General features: G+C 44.7%; 1 protein-coding gene across 1 annotated transcript in view; it reads right to left on the bottom strand.

The window, feature by feature from the left end:
* The window catches only part of NIBAN1 (niban apoptosis regulator 1), a 49,410-nt gene that overhangs the window by 14,634 nt on the left and 17,225 nt on the right, over positions 1–17,551 (bottom strand). Inside the window, exons 2-5 of the mRNA XM_065745455.1 lie at positions 13,388–13,518; positions 12,266–12,397; positions 11,480–11,594; positions 10,025–10,192 (exon numbers count right to left, since the gene is read on the bottom strand). Of these exons, the coding sequence (XP_065601527.1) occupies positions 10,025–10,192; positions 11,480–11,594; positions 12,266–12,397; positions 13,388–13,518 (546 nt within the window). The remainder of the gene's footprint in view (positions 1–10,024; positions 10,193–11,479; positions 11,595–12,265; positions 12,398–13,387; positions 13,519–17,551) is intronic.

Genomic DNA, 17,551 nt, shown 5'->3' on the forward strand with positions numbered 1-17,551 from the left:
TCTGCTTATTTGTGGAGAGCAAAACAAAATTCTGTTTGGTCTCCTTCTTTTCGAAATAAGAAAAGCCACACAGAGACTCTATTTTCATACCCCAGTGTGCAGCCTAATTCAAATAACAAACACAGATAAGATACCACGAACAATGCACTCCTTTTATAAACATAACATAGAAGCAGTTCATTCACAGAGTAACTGCTGCAAAGCTCCTACTGAAAAGAAGGAAGGGCAACTGGAAACACCGTGACTTTATGCATCTCCCCACAGTGCTTTCAGAGCTGCAGAAAGCTGCCTGTGGGCCTGAGCCTCCTCATTGTATATCCCTCCAAAAATGAATCTTAAGCCTTCCCTGATCAAAACGATACACAGAGGTCCAGGCTCCTCAACACCCACTAGGAGTGCAGTGGGCACAGATGAAGTCCTGGCATCAAGTCCCTAACACAGAAAGTCCCGTTCCCAATTTTGGCCACTTCCAATGCCTGGGCCACCATCAGAATTCTGTCTCTTCCTGCTACCCACTGCAGCTCCTTGGTGCCACCCAGCAGGAGCCTGCTCACACAGGCAGTAACAGGGGCTGCCTTCAGCCCCAGGCTCCTACGCGTGGCCCAAAGGCAGCAGTGGGGACCAGCAGCCCTGCTGCTCTCAGTCCCACTTGGTGTCACACATCGGCCAGTCCTACACCAGTCAAACATGGGAGGTTCCTGTTATCAGAGGCAGTAAGTGCCTTGGGCTTTGCTGCCTAGCACTGAAAGTTTGGATTTTCAGCAAACCTGGACGATAGGAAATCAGTGTTCAACACAGACTTCAGTGTCTTAACTGCATGTACCACACGCTACTGCATTGGACAATACTCAGATGGAGATTTCCCTAATGACAATCAAAGGGAGGTGCCTCTTTAATAACACACCCCCTAGCCTGCTATGCTGAATGTTAAACCACGTTTCAATACCCACTTGAATCTGTGCAGCCCTCCAGACAATCACCGTTACGAATAGGGCTCACTGCTGCAGCACTGAAAAGGAGAGCACAATGGTCAACTCCACAGGAACAGGGATAGGTGTCTGAGGACACATGGTTTAGTGTTTACTCCCTTAACGAGTGCAACGTAGACAAGCAAAGTCTTCATGTAAGCAGCAGCACAGCTCATTTCTGTTCTTCTCATACAGCCTCGTGGCAAAGGCTGTGTTTGGGGAGCTCAGGGAAACGTCTCCGCAGCTCCTGGGGGGACTGCGGTCAGATGTGGTAACCAGACAGCAAGAATTTTCCACCTCCCACAATTTATGGGGTGATCTGCTCCGCTGAGACACCAACAGTTCACGGTTCCCTCCTGCATCCCTCCTGCAAACCGGGCCTCGCTCATTTCTGGATGCAGCAGCGTTACAGAGTGAGGCTGCTCCGAGAGCCAAGGAGCTGCAGTCAGGATATTTTATGATGTGTAAAAACTGTGCATGCCATTCTTCAACACCAGCGGAGGGAGTGCCCCGACTGCAATTCAGTAAATACCCCTCTCCCTTATGGGTTTTTGTTACAGATTTATTACTTTTGTTGTTAATAATAATAAAGGGGTGTACAGGCTGTGGATAAAGTACTTTACCAAAGCTAGCGAAGGCCACCGAGAGCAATCTAAGCATTTGGCTGACATTTAGCAAATAGCTGAGGCCCACAGAAGAAGAAGAACCAGAATCCAGAGGCCTGAGCTCACAGAGCACAGGTTTTAATTAAAGACATGCTGATTCTGACACACCACCCATCATTTGACATCCAAAACTCAGAAGCAGTCCACCCTGCTCCCTCTGCCTCCTGCAGCACAGACAGCTGTGCATGTTCCCATGCCAGAGAACTGCACGTGGGATGGTTCTGCAGTCAGTGAATGTTATTTTCCACATGGTTCCTCAGTTCTTCCTGCAGGTAACTGTGGTTGATGCCACAGTCAGCGACAAGCAATATAATAGCTGTGGCAGTATTTATAAGTGATAGTGGTGCAGTCAAAAGGCAGCCTTGCCTGGCTTTTCCCTACTTCCTTACTGATTTAGTTAATTAAATTAGAAACCATGTTAAATTTTGTACAACCCCGCAGTAATGTATTCTTGCTCCTTCATCTACTTGGTGAAAACGTGGTGTAGGGTGATGTAGGGTGAATACCCTGAATGGATAGTACCCAAACAATGTAATGAAGATAGACAGTATACTTTTACAGTATACTTTTGGATGGATTATCCAGATGGTATAAAGACACTCAATAAATTAGGAAGGGCTCATCTGTCACCAAAGGTCAAGGTTCACCTGGAACTCCCCAGTGCTGGTCAGCCCTTAATGGGGTCTGGGAGAGGTGCAGCCAGACTGCACCCCTTCTGCTCACACAGTGCATCGCCTTCACCTGTGCTCCTGCAGCTGACTCAGTGCTCACCTCAGGTGATCCAGCAGTGGTTCAGGCTGTGATTCAACAGCTCCCATAAACTTGGCTTAGATGATGGCAGTGCCTTGCAGTTCTTTCTTTCTGATACCCTTATGTAGCATCTTCCTGGGACAAGAACAATCTCTGGTTCTACTGAACTGGTGAAGGGCTGTGCTGCTTGGGAGGCTGTCAAGAGAACAGTAGGATGTGTACAACGCTGAAAAATATTTGGGATTTCAGTGTTTTACCTTTGATTTTGGCAGTCTCAGAAGATGGTGCTTCCACCACTTCTTGTTTCTATTGGACATCAGCCTCAACAGAACAGATTCTGTGCTAAGATACACAGCTCAAACTTCTCCCAGTTCTCTTGCCCTTCCAAGTCATTCTTCTCTCACTCCAGCATCTGTTTCTTTCAGACGCATTTAGATTGTTGTGTTTTCTCTGCTTTCCATTAAACGATTTTTAATAATAATATACATATACACCAAATTTCCAATTGAATTTCTTTTAAAAATTAGCTCTTTTGAAACAAAGGCTGGTGAAAAAAGAAAATATCCATCCCAAAGCAGAGGGAGGCTGCAGAAAGAAAAGGTTGTTATATTCCAGAAGTGTGGCATCTTAGCCATCTCAGTAAGCAGGACACTGCCAGCTCTCGTAGTGGCACCTGAAAGAAAGCTGTTATACACTGCCAGCTGCTGACAGATTTGGGTGAAAGCATGTGGAGAATGCTGGGGAATCAGAGATGCTTCTGCAGTTAAAGAATCATCCTGCCAACCTCCCAGCACCACGATGCCTATCAGATACAAATGAACGAGCGTGATAAAGAACAGTTTCCCTTTCTAAGAACGATTCGTTTAGTACAGGTTTCCTGCAGTAGCATTTTTTTCTAGTATTTCAGAGAATACCAGCCTAGGGTTTATTTGCTCTGGGTAAGAACTGCAGCAGTTACTGCTGGCTGCTCATCCAGTTTCTGTTAATGATGAGAAACTTTCCCCTAGGTGGTGAACGAGCGATATCATCACACAGATGGTAATGGACAAGACACAGAGAACAGGCCAAGGCCCAGAAGTTGTTACTCACGGGTGAACATGAGCAAGCCATCATCTCCTTATCAGATGGCAAAAAAGAAGTCACCTGAGTTCTTAGCGTATTTCAAGAACTGCTGCTTGTAAAGTATTTCAGAAAATAGGTAAGAAAGGCAATGGCCATAATCTCCAAAAGCTGAGGTCCTGAACATTTCTGACTCATAAAAATCAAAGGAAACGGTCCCAACCCACAGAACCTCACCCAAGAGCTAAGAAAATCCAAGTTAATTCATCTTCCTGAACACAGGGAGATGAGGACTAGGGAACTGCACCTCAGGGGAAGACAGCTTGCCCTGGGCTGGTAAGCAGCTACAGCACCCCAGAGATATATCTCTGAATGAAAGGACACACCGTTTAGTTTCACTAAGTGAATCCTGTCATATTATTATCCTAAATTGATTTGGAAGTGAAGTCTAACAGCTTGGGTCTGAGAAGCATCAATCTCCCAGCTCTGGTGTTTTCCTGAGAGCTATGTGCTATCATATTATTCATAGATCACGTGGTACAAAACTGCTAACCTCTAACAGAAGCTAGATGAGGTCATTTCCAAACAGGATACAACCCTGCAATAATACTCCGTATTTATAGCAAATAAAGTTTTGCAGTGCAAGTTCCCTTAGAGAACATTACACCAGAGTTTCAGATGATTGCTTCGCAGCATGTGTTAAAATCACTCAAAGCAGCATCTCTCTCTGCTGGGAGCATCACCCTGGGGCTTTACAGCCTAAACCACAGCATCATCCATCTCTGATCGTCCCCAAGTGCTTTACAAGCCACTCCTGGTGAAGATGATCATTTTCCTACTACTGACCTTTGAAGCCGCAGCCCAAATACAGCCTTCCTCCTGCACCAGAGAGTCTCTTCACAGCTACTAAGAAAGGCTCAGGAGGTGGGTGCAAAGACACTGCCTCTTCTGCACCACCTCCTGCCTTGTACTGCCCTCAAAACAAAAGATCAGACCGCAGTGGGAGGTGACGTACGCAGCAAGAACATCACTTCAATTAAGATTTTACTCATGTTAATCATCTTGGTACTTCAGAATGAATATACCTCCCACAGGCTGAAAAGCCCAACCACGATACAAGCAAGTGAGGCATACTGGCAAAGCCAAAGCCATGCTGACTGAAGGAACTGATGTCAGAGACCAACGACACCCCATATAAGGAAAAAATAACCTCAAATCATGCAGCCACTTCTAAACTGTGTTCTGAAACATTTCATGTGCTTTTTTATAGCACCTCACAGGTCCTGTCAGAGGTATTTATAGCTAAGAGGGGTTGTATGTCGTGATGGTGCTGATACTCCCACCAATGTTTACACCCCAGTTCTGATTTGGGCTCGTGGGTTGAGTGAGAGACACAGAATAGCTCAACCGTTGTCTGAGCCACTCAGGTGGAGTAAAGGAGACCTCACCTTGTTAACCTTGAAGCAATTGAATTAACAAAAGTGCAGGAGCTGCAGGAGAGAAGTCAAGAAGCAAGCTCCAGGTCTGAGTTGGACAGGTGAAGGACTGAGTACTGCCTACACTTTCTTCACCTGCCCTCTCCAGAGGAGAAAAGCCAACCCAGTTATTTGCAACAAGAAGACTCATAAACCTCTTCCAAGTCCTGTTTGCACTCGTGGTAGATGCTTTTAGGGATGAAGATGAAGCAGTATCGAGCCAGGTTCAGGGGACAGTGAGATGCATGCAAAAAAAAAGGCAAAGAGAGAAAAGTGGCTAAGGAGGACAGTATTTCCACTGATACAGCCAACCTTATCTTCAGCTAGAGCATTTAATGTCACCATCTCAGTCTTTATCAACACTTCAGTAATTGCTCTCAATTTGCAGCCCAAGGGTTGGCAAACCCAATGTATTACATACACACAGTGCCTGAGCGACAGAAATAATTATGAGAAAAACACCTGTCAGCTACATTTAGAGCTGAAAAAGGAAATGTGGGCCCAGCCACTTGCAACCCTGAACAGTAGAGGTGGACGAAAAAATCTGATGGTGTCTCAGTTCTGCTATTGTAGCCAAGCTGTGCCAGAATGCCCAGCATAAGTTTAAAAGGAAATGTTGTATTTATCCCTTGCCTAATGCATGTATTTATGGGACTTCTTTATTTTTTTATCTCTTTTTTTTTTTTTTTAATTTGTGGCTTAATCAGAGACTGCACGAAAGTCTCTTAGCTTCCTGTGCCATGATGGTGTATCAAGATACAGATGTGAAATCAAACCAGATGAAAGAATATCAAAACAAGAAGTGAAACTGCATCTCCCCAGATTAGCTAGTTGTAATTTCCTTCTCATCATGCAGACTTCCCTGCACTGCAGCACCAACCGGTTGGGTTTCTTCTCTTTTAACAGCAAACACCAAGTGAAACTTGGTAGCTTACAACCTCACAGAGGGAAAGGAAAAGACCTCATAAAATGGCAAAACAATGAAAGAAACATTGAGGAGAAACTTCTGTCTGATTTATAGGGCATGCAAATGTAAAGGACTGAAAAATGAAGGACAGTAATTATGAGAATGCTCTCAATATTTTGAGCACTTCCCTCATAATTGATATTCTGGCAATGACAGTGTTTCACTGATGGGAATGAGATGCCCACTTCACCTAAACTGTGAGGGCTGCAGCTCTCACCACTGCTGTGCCTTCCAAAAAGAAAATGGGGATGGAGAGAGAATGAAAGACCAAACAGTGGATGGAAGTGGAAGGATCACGGAGATAACAGCAAACAGATGATGTGCATGCTTGCCACCCAAACCTCAGACCCTATGTCTGAGAGCACTGTCCAGAGGCTCCATGAACTCCTGCAGCTCAGGGCTGTGCCCACTGCCCTGGGGAGGCTGTCCCATGCCCACCACCCTCTGGGGAAGAACCTACTCCTTCCCACCCACCCTGACTCCCATGTCGCAGTTTCACATTGTTTCTTTGGGCTTTAAAGTAGCAGTGAAAGGTCCTCCTGGTCAACCTAAGAATAAATTAAGGCAAAACTTTGTGACAGAAAGTTATAAAATGGTATTATGGGCATAAAATTCCACTTCATGTTGTCCCTTCTATCAGGAAACTGATATGAAAATGGTATTAGGGTATGTATTTTTAGTCACAGGCATCATTTTCTGATGGTTATTTTTTGACTTGGCACATGTGTCATGTTAAGCTTTTAGTTTTTGGTTTTGCAGAAACAATGAAGGCATTATGATTACCCTGGGAACCCACTGCAAGTGTTTTACAGCACAAGGAACAGACTAACAAATGCTGAAAGCTTAACCCTGTAGCACTGGGCCAGAGATCTGTGTCTTCTCTGCATGTGGAATTGTCTCTATCAAGAATCACCACCAAACATTATTACTCTGTATTTGCTGGCACTGAAAAAGCCTCTTTAGCAATGAGCACTTCTTTGGCTGATCCATGCTCTATATTTAGAGACCTCCCCTGAACATTAGCTTTCTATAGGCATACTCAATTCATTTAACTAATTTAACTCACCCTTTCATTTCCAACAGCCAAAAAGCTTTGTAATCAGCAAAGATGCCCCTTACAATGCCTCATAACCTCTGCTTTAGGTAATAAAACTCGAGGAGAAATGAATTACAGCATTTCAGAGCTGCATACAACGTTAACCCAGCACACTGACATCTTTAATTACAAAGGTATTAGTAAAAGCTGGACAGTTTGGAGGGGAGGAAGCTTTACGTACACATCCTGTTCACCTAGAATAATTTCAGCACCATGATCAATCAGGTCCTGGTTGGTTCAGGTACATTTTTAAGCTTGTTTGATTTATTTTACCTGAATTGTACTGAAGAAGGGTGAAGAACATCTACTCATTCCACCACTAATGAAGGAAACCGTCGTCTCATTGAACTGCAAATCATTATCAATTAGTATAAAAGAAAGCTGAACAAAACAGGAAATACAAAGGGAAAGGAAAAACCCACATCACATGTATCTGACTCATACCTGCAAGCAGCAGTCACTAAATCCAACCGCTTTTGTAATTATTCTTCTGACCATGAGCTCTGACCAGAAAACCCAGAAACACAGGATGGACCAGTTATTTACAGAGAGAGACTCAGAAAAGAGTTGATGGTTGAATCCCAGGGCAGCTCCCATGTCAAAACCACACGCTGATTCACTTGAGGTCTGTGTTCAGAAAGAAGCAGCATTTAATGCTGCTTCCTGGGAGAGAGATTTTAACTAAAAACTCCTCTGAATTTGTGGCTGAAACCCAGTGAGATACATTCCTTTCCAGAACTTCTAGTGCTATTTTACAGAAAAGACAGAAAGGCACCTTCTGATCAGACATTACATCTGCCTTTCTCCTGCCCTTGCCAAATCTGCCCTGGCAGGGAAGAGAAGTGGAGAGTGTTGCCTTGGCTGCTGCTCCTCATCCCACTAAATTATATTCTGCAGTCAAACTGGGAGGATTTTTCACTTCTAGAGCAGAGTTAGGGTCACTGAGGTCAGTGATCATTTTTCCGTTGACAGCACGTGGGTTTCTAGCACAAGGTACAAGCCCAAGAAATCAAGAAAATGCTGGGTCCCATTTCCTTAGCCAGAAAAACCTCTTCAAGTTTACCAGTGGAACAGCAGGTCTTAACCCAGACTGTCTTTATCTCCTGGTCTGCTGAGAAGATATAGTGTGACAGGAAGGAGGAGTGTTGATAAAGGTACTCCAGTGTCACTCGGGTTGGAGAATAACTTGACCACAGAAAAAGCTGAGAGGGACAAATCCTGGAACAGATGCATAAATGAGCAGCAGCTGAGCCGTATGAAATATAATAAAGCACAGACTTGCAGGCACTGGAGATGGAAAAGACCTGTTAGGTCATCTAGTCCCAGCTTTTGCCAATTCAGAATTGTCCCCTGGAGTGATGTGCTGAACTTTAAGGGGAAAAAAAATATAGAAAAAAGGCTGCCAAAAGCCTTGTCAAGCCTGTTACACTTGTTCCAGAAGAGGGAAATGAAAAACCCAAATCTCACAAACAGGATTCAAGTCATGGAAGACTGACGGTGCCAGGAAAACTTGATTATATCCCCATCTTCTTACCAAACCCTGGTGAGGAAAAAAGGGGTGACTTTCCAAAGTCCAGAGCACTTTCTGTGTGATCACAGTTGAAATCAGACTAATCAGGACCATAAATCACAGAGCAGGCTTTGCCTTTGGGCATGTCAGGGGAATGCGGGTTCCTCTGCCAGCTATGCAAGGCGTATTTATTGAGACTACAGACTTGAACTATATGGAAGTGCCAGATGAAAGTGTGTTCCTTCTCGACTGAAAAGGGGGCACAGAGCATGCCAGGGGAGCAGACAGCACCTGGTGAGTGCAGGGCTGGAAATCTTGCATGTCCTGCCAAGGCAGTACCTGCCACCACTGAGCACAGTACCCATCACTGAGCATCCTAGGGGGCTGCCTCCAAGTATGGCAATGTATGTTTTCAATGTGGGAATGCAGTCTTAAAGGGGACCAGGGATATCTTCGGCAGTGGAGATAAGAGAAGAGAGAAGGCAATTGAGAAGAATCCAGGGAGGACAGTGTGAGACAACTGTCTGAGGTTAATAGGGAGAAGCTGATGACCAGGAGACAAAAGTGATGGCTGAAAACATCACAGGGAGCAACTGCTGTGAGCAAAACAGACCTAACACACGAGGTACTCTCAATTCATTTATCCACAAGCATGGGATTTCAGGCCCAAGTAGATGAAATTCTTGGAGATGTTCCTGTGTTCTCATCTACAACCCAAGGCAGCAGGAGCAGATGGGACTTGAAACCAACACTACAGGCATGCAAGGGCCCAAACACCAATAGAGAAACAGGTCAGCTCAAAGGAAAAAGATCACATTCACCCAAACAAAGAAGTGTTTCTTTTTAGGTTCCAACTCATAAATGCTCTTCCAGTTGAATGGGAAGTGTTATTTTTATAATCCTGGCAAGGCACAACTTGTTTTGTTTTAGACAACAACCAGGCTACAAAACTTCTAGCCTGATGTACCCAGAAAGTGAGATTTAGAACATACCTTTGTGCAAACAATTCAGCCCATGCCTTACAGCTCACATCCCACATGCAAGGCTTATCTCAGCACCCAACAAAACCAGAACATTTGTTGGGTGACGTACGTAGAAGACATCAGAAAATGCAGTGGAAGACTGCATTCCCTCATCATTTTACAGACATGGTCCAGGAGATCTGTGCTACCCTTGTCCAGCTTGCAAACACAGGTGAGAATTTAACATACCACGTTTAGTTTAGTAAGCATCTCCTATGCTTTTGTACCATGGTACTGGTTTTGCTTGAACTGACAGAAAGGGGAATGCTGCTTTCAAAGCAATTCCCAAGTCTTCTATTTGAGTTTCCTACAGTGCACCTCAAACCCAACCTAACTTAGCTCCCAGCAAGCTGGAAAATGGGTATGTTAATGCACACCTCGAGGCACTGAAAACTGAAACACCTTTCGTAAGACATTTTCACATAGTATTTTTCCTTCTTTTAAACTATGACACCTATTTAAATCTCTCCCAGGGTAGGAAAGGCTCAGGAAGAACTCCCTTCTGCACTCACCGTAGTTTGAGTGCCTCACGCAGTCACTCAGCACCGCGCTGAAGTGCCTCTGAGCTTCTGGCTCCTGGAAGCAGTAGTAGCTGTGTCGGGCGAACGGCTGCCACAGGTACACTGGGAACTCCCTTGGAAGCTGAACGAAGGCTTGAGCTGTTTCCTTCTCACTCAGACCTACACAGAACACATCTCAACTTCAAATCTGATGAATTCTGAGGGGTTGGATCTTTTTCTCTTCTTGTTTTGTATTCAAGATAGACACAAATCATGTGTTTTTGGGAACGTAATATAAATATTTTACTGGATTGTAACTGCTAGGGAGGAGGTTTTCCATGGCAAGTGAGTAGGTTACTGGACAACTCTGGTCTCTTCCACACAGAGACCATAAAGGAGCATATGGTCTTCCACATGGAAATGCATTAAACTGTGAAGGAACAGTGGTGATCTCCCTTAGCCCAAGGTTTTCATACAGGATTGTCACCTCAATCCCTAGTGGTGAAGCAAAGAAATCAAGAAGTAACTGTAGCTGCATCCTGATCTGAGCCATTGTGCACAGGGGATGCTGTACAACACCAACTTTTTCTCAGTGTTGTGCATCCAGACACAAAAGAGGTTCATCTTGGTGAGTCTTCTGCATCTCACAAATGGGCAGAAAGGTTGTAATAGAGTAACTGAGCCAAACTGTGCAGAGGGGGAGCCATGGGAAGCCTGAAGTGGCCTTGGGCTGCTCCACGCTGCTCATCCCTGACTCCTCTTGGAGCTGAGGACATCTCCAAGCTCTGCTGCCCCGTGCCAGCTTCTCACCATCCTACACCAGGATGGTCAGAGCAGGACTGTCTTGGGAAAGGGGAAATCAGGAATGTTTCCCAGCAGCCATAACTTTTAAGTAGTATGAGACAGAACTTCAAAAAAAAAAAAAAAAAGAAATCTTCTCATTGTTCCTATCCTTTTTCAAATTTGACTCTACATCATGTAGAGATTAAGCCCCTAAAGCCCTGAATTTTCTCTGTCTTCAGGGTCTGGGGAGGGGGCAGGGAGAAACCCTGTAACTCCTGTTGCAGAAACAGCAAATCCAGAAACAGCAACCTTCCTGTCATCTCTGTGGGACACACCATCAGTGAATCAACACAGGCAGCTGGTATCTAAAAATGGAAACAAATAATCCAGGAATATTAACAAAGCTGGGAACAATAGTGCTGTAGTTCCTGCCCCACTTCTGCACACCTTCCGGAGGGTTTGCATAGGGACACTGGAAAAATACAGAGCCAGCATTTCTCTAAACATTTCAGTTCGTGGCATCTTTTGTGTATGTCCACTCTGGGATTAAGTTTTGACTTAGAAAATGTACTCTGTGCATCTTCTGTGAGCTTACTTTAAAGCCTAGCCCCAAGTCTGTCCAGATGTGGCTTCTGTAAAGAAAAGAGGCTGAGGTTTGGCAGTTCAACGTTTAGCAAGGCTTACCAACAGGATCTGGAAAATGTTTATCAGACAGCAAATTGTAATCTTCTTCTAGAGTCAGTACTTTGCCTCCCGCAGGAACAGTATGATGTTTAGGGCTGAGTCCTTTCTGGTATGCCTGGAAAATCACAACAGAGGGAGTCAATACCGAGACTTAAGGAGAGGGAAAGCATAAACTACTCATTTACAAAGCTAATGTACACATTTCTCAAATGAAAAGGTTTTTGTCAGGTGGAATGTTAGATATAGACTTGACAAATCCAATGAATAAAACATTTTTAAGTAAAAAACATACTTAGAAAAGACCTTTCAAAGCTCATCAACCCCAGTGAAGAGTTAGGGACAGAAGGGAGGGGAAAAGGATGGGATTTTCTGCTAAGCTACATTTGTTTGATTTGTCAGCCAGGACTAGTTTGACCACAGCAGCTGCCAAACAGAAGTCTTCACTGTACCCAGACTGAAGCAACATAAAAATTTCTATTTAAAACCAAACTGTGGAAACCTGTTGACGTATTATAATCACGTACAAAAAAGAAGTGCTCTGTGATATGCAAAGGTTCAAAGAGCTGTCTAAGTGACTTGCTATGTTTTGCAAATGTCTGTGACCAATAAAAGGTATTTCAGCAGCCCCTCAGGCATCCCTGTGAAGTTCCCAGCCAAGGCTGCAAGGCTGGAGCAGCCTTTCTAGGACATTTCATCTATTGCTAAAAGAAAGGCACTAGCAGCAACAAATTGCTCAGATCTCAGCCTCTTGGGGAGCATAAGAACATAACAGGAAGAAACGTTTACCTCTTTGGTCTCATAGTAATCCACAGTGTAGTCATTTTTGATAACGACATATCTGTCCTTCCACTTCTTCACATCCTCAGCAAAATGCAGCAATTCTGTTTCGTACAGGACGGTCCCAGCTTCCGACTTGGGCTACAAAGAGAATTTCTAGATGTGAAATGACTCTGGACCGTTTTGAAATTTTTCATTTCTACGTTTCCATAAGATCACTATGAGTGCCTTCAAACACAAGTGGGAGGGATACACGTCTGAATCAGACAGATCCTACAGAAGTAACCAAATTCTTGATGAGGAGGCAGCAGAGAAGCTTTGCTTTATTTATTATGAAAGAGTTGACTATTTCACATATATTTCACTTCTGCAAGTGTGATCTTATAACTGGCATGCACCTTTTTGAAAGATGATGCTTTTCTATTAGGCCACCTTCTACCCCCAACCTCACTGCTCTTCTCTGTGCATTTCAAGAGCATCAGAAATCCACGATTTTTAACACAGTCAAAAAATCAGATTTGTACTTCCATGGGACCATTCTGTGATGATTTCGGTTGGAAGGGTCCTTTAAGATCAACTGATTACAACTCTCTGCCTATAGAGACACCTCCCACCAGGTTGCTCACAGCTCCATCCAGCCTGGCCTTGAATGCCTCCAGGGAGGGGGCATCCACAACCTCACTGGGCAACATGTTCCAGGGTCTCACAGTAAATAAATTCTTCCTACTATCTATTCTAGAAGTACACTCTTCCAGTTAAAGCCACTTCCTTCGTCCTATCCTACATGCCCTTATAAAACGTCTCCCCCAAGTAGTTTTCATTATATTGAAGCATTAAAATGATGTAGTTTTATATATGGAAACATCTAAATAAATTCATAAGCATTTCAAGCTTGATTTTTAGAAGCTCTGAGTACCTGTATCGCCTATTAACTTTACTTAAGGGCATCAACACTGGGAAAAACAAGAAAACCAAGCCCAGCTGGTAGCCGATGCACTTCCAGTTCATGTTTTTCATACATTACAACTACGAAATGGCTTATTTAATTAAGTTTTTACATTAATTATTTAATGCAGGAGAGCAAAGGTGTAGGCAGCTTCAGGCTGGGGCCAGGCTTATGTGTCCTCCCACCTTGGTTTTCAGGAACTGGGACTGGGAATTGCGGTGCTGCTCCAGCTCATCCTGCACGTGCTTGCAGAAAGCCACGGCATACTGGCGTTTGTAGTGCGGGCTGAAGTTTTTTATGATGGCCTCTGTTTTTCCTGAAGCAGAAATAAAGATTAGTTATATTTAACAGGTGTAATGCAGAACCAAAGCAGTTTTCACCACACAACCCAAAATATTGCCCACTTGCGGCCCAGCAGGTCAGGGAACCCTCACAGATGCATTCAGATACCACAAGCACAGATTTTTCTTGTTCCAGAAGTGACAGAAATGGGCAAAACATAACTCAAGTATGTTATCTTTGCCTCTCCCACAGACACAGTGCCACGGAGCAGTGGATGCCTGCAAGCTGATAAGCCTTACAGAGAAACATAATCACAAGTGATAGCGGGTAGTGTTTACATAGTGGATAGTGTTTAGGCATGCAAGCCAATTTTATCACGTAATCAGATTTTAATACTGACTGACAACTCTTGCAAATGATGTTTTCTAGGCTTGGGCACAGAAGTCCCTTCTTTGTTTTACTGTAAACAGACACTTAGCCATGCTGAGTGAAACGCTCATCTTGTATTGTCTTGCTATGATCAAGATCTCATCAGTAGCAATGACAGCAATAAACACATTGAGGATCTCACTTCTGGGAACCTTACAGCAATTTACAAGTAATTAACTCATTAACCCTACCAAGGAAACAGGGAAACAAAGCTAGGAGTTAAAGCCATGCGTTCATACATGAATCAGTGTGCAGCAATGCAAAAACCAGAACCTGGACTAGGACCTAGATTTCTGGTAGAGCAGAAACACTGCTGTTCACTCAAAAACTGAAGTCTCCTGGTAAGTCAGACAGCCACAGCTCTCAGCTTGGTAACAATATTGACAGCACAGTCCATTTCAACTACGCCAGTGCAGAGATGGGCTTGGAGCCTCATCTTCAGTATCTGCAGGTCTGCTGCCTTCATGTCAACCCAAAGGCACGTGCTGCTTCCATTCTGCTCCATGGACTGACCTGTGAGACAGACCCAGAAACCAGCCTGGACTCCAGCCCTGCAGTTTCAAGAGACCAGATACCTTGAGCTCTACTGATTACAGGATGTGTTGTGGGTAATAGCAGGACACCCTGTGTTGCCAAAGCACAGAATCCCTGCCTGCTGACTGGCCTGCTCTAGGCAGAGGCACCAGCTTTTCCAAATGAAGACAAAGCTTCCCCAAAAGTTTCTTTACAGCATGTCTTTTTCTTCTGGAAGTGGACAGACCCAGCCAGCAGAAGGATGCTCGTGCTGCTGGCAGGGCTTACACTGCTTGCCACCATGGGGATTTCATTCCCCTGCCTTGCAGACATCTCTTCATCTGTCACTGAGGCCTGGGGATGCTGGACCTCATTTGCTCCTGCAAGAGGTTGCTGCCTGCATCCTGCAGTAAAAGCCTGTAGAGGAAATGGGATGAGGAAAAAAGTTCTGGTGCTAGAACAACAGCCAACAATTGAAGGAAATACCTGCTGTTTTGGCAAAGTCCTTCAATTATGGCTAAACTGGCTCAGAAAGGTGACTCTTCAGCACAAACATTTCTTAGATCAGCTTCAAATATCAAGGCCCAAAAGAAAGGCACTATGCCATTCACAATATAAAATGTGCAACTCCTCTGCACAGAATGTCATCAGTCAAAATAACAGTCAAAGAGCACACGCTGTGTGGTTTGTCCCAGCCTTTTTTGCAATGGGAATTGTCCAGTGCTAATTTTGCAATGAGAAGGGAAGGTTTCTTGATGGGGTTGTGAATGCCACATGAACTGCAAGAGGACCCGAGGCTGCAGCACTGAGAGCAGCAGGAGCCTCAGGACACCATTTGACGACAGATCTCTCTCAAAGATTTTGGTTTGCAGAAGATAAAAATACGCTATCTGGAAATAAACATGATGGGAACAGCAATGAGTAATAGAAACTCTTCTCATGAAATGATAACACAGGGCAACTTGAGATATAATACTCCAGGGCAGTTCAAAAATGAGTTCCCCTAATTCTTTTCCAAATTTAGTGTGGCTGTCTCAGTCAGAGCTGTTTATATGAAGCATGGCCAGCTTTCCCTCTTGGTTGGTCTGGCAACAGCGCAGCTCCAGCCCGTGTAAACGCGGCAGCAGAAGGGCTGCATGAAATATGGCCACCTCCAGCAGGAGCCTGCATGTAACTGAATTACGACCAGGAAAAACAGAGGACTGACGGAGGCAGAAGGATTTCTGCCCAAGGGTCTGCACATGCAGATGTTCTCCCTTTGCTGAGGACGTGGAATACAAATTAAACTTTCCTAACGCTTCACACTGCACCTCCTGTTTTACAGAAGCCTGCATGTACCTGATCCCAAAGGTTCAGCCCAAGTTACGCGGTGTGTTTTTATGAATATCACTGCAATAAGCCACAAGAAGCAGCTGCCAGCTGCCCTGCTGGAAACAAGACCCTCTGCAAGGGTCTCCACTTGAGCCAAGGAGGGGCGGAGGGGAGGAAGGACTTGCCATTGCTGCCCCTCAAGCAGGGGCATTTTGAAATGGGGATTTCAAAACCACCACCACCAACGATCCAAATCTCCCTGGAGGGCCGAGGGATTTATCTTCTTAAAGCACTGAAGCTCTCCGGAACATACACTTGGTGCCCCCAGGGACACGAACTGCAAAAAGCCTCAGCTTATTTGCTGTATCAAAGCAAATCCTAGACAAAATATAACCGAAGAGAAACAATAAGCATTATACGTGCTGAATGCCAGCACTTCAACCAAGCAAGTGCTGAAACAGAGCGGGAACAAACGGTATTTTGGATGGGGCTGTGAATGGGGACATTGTCCTTGTGCTTCTTCTCCAGGCCTGCAGCAAGGCTGCCAGGAGGAAATATCAAAACATCAGTGGGATGTACCCACGCTCAGCAGCACGGAGTGCAACCCAGGCAGCACACTCTGCCCAACACCTATCTTAACAATACTCAGCAAGATCAGTAGACAGCTTTACAATCGCTGCTAAACATATGTACGTACACCTATACAAATTAAAAAACATAAAATCTCCTAGCCTATCAGGATAGAGGGAAAATGAGTTAAGAAAATATCTTCAGACTTCACCTCATGGGACAATTCCATCTCAAAGCCAAGATAAACACAACCTTCGACTGAGATAATGTCTAAAGTTCGTGATGCTTTTCTTGAGCCCCGTCGCTTGGCAGAGCTGGATTTCAGTCTCGGCAGCTCTGAAATATGCTGGATGCTTGCTGTGATGAGGGAGAAACAGCCTCTGCTCCTGCTGCCCCTGCAAAACCACGTTCACCATCACCTATTAGGTACATCTGGGAAACAGAAAATCCATGGAAGTGCTCAGCAAATCCTGTAACAGTGCCTATCACCTTCCAGTGCCCTGGGACATGTAATAGTGCAGTGGATGTTACCAGTGATTCCCATTTTTCCACGGTCCTCGAGCAGCACTCATGGCAACACCAAGAAACTGTAGCTAGCAAATGTTCCTGTGCTTCATCCCACATGTGAGGGGAGGCAATGGGAAATACTCATTGTTGCTGAAAGCACAGCTCGGTCCGGTCTTTATTTACAGAAGCAGTATTCTGATTGTTCATGAGTCACTTCATACCTGTTATGGAAAAATGAGATGGCAGACACACATCCTGAGTTCTGCTTTGGGTGAACCACTTCTCCGTGGCTTGCACTTGTTCAGCCAAGCCAGGAAGCTGCCCAGTGGAGCTCCCTATTCCCCCAGTGAAGACGTGCTGAAATGTGCTGTTTGCACCCGATAAAATACAGAAAGCCATTACTTACTCTCAGCCTTGTTTTATACTGTTGGGACACTACTCATTAAAAACTCACAAGGCTGCAAGTGAACCTGCCTGCACACCTCTCCCCAATCGACCCATCTGGAATGCAGATGCTGAATTGCAAGGGTAACATTCCACTTAGTCATCCAAAACTAAAGCCATAGGATGTAATGCTACATCAGATCATCATCTTGTCCTCAGCTCCTTGCGTGCTCAGCCCGTGTTTTCTACAGGAAGATGTGCAAGTCAACACGGTGTTTTTTAAAAACAGATTTTTTTGCCACTCTGCTCATTGAAGTTATGGGTGTGGAAGCTGTGCTCCACCAAAAGCTGAG

Source organism: Cyrtonyx montezumae, unplaced genomic scaffold (genome assembly GCF_038088225.1).
Source record: "Cyrtonyx montezumae isolate F1298 unplaced genomic scaffold, pur_monq_1.0 scaffold_1, whole genome shotgun sequence".
In the NCBI taxonomy this organism is placed as follows: Eukaryota; Metazoa; Chordata; class Aves; order Galliformes; family Odontophoridae; genus Cyrtonyx; species Cyrtonyx montezumae.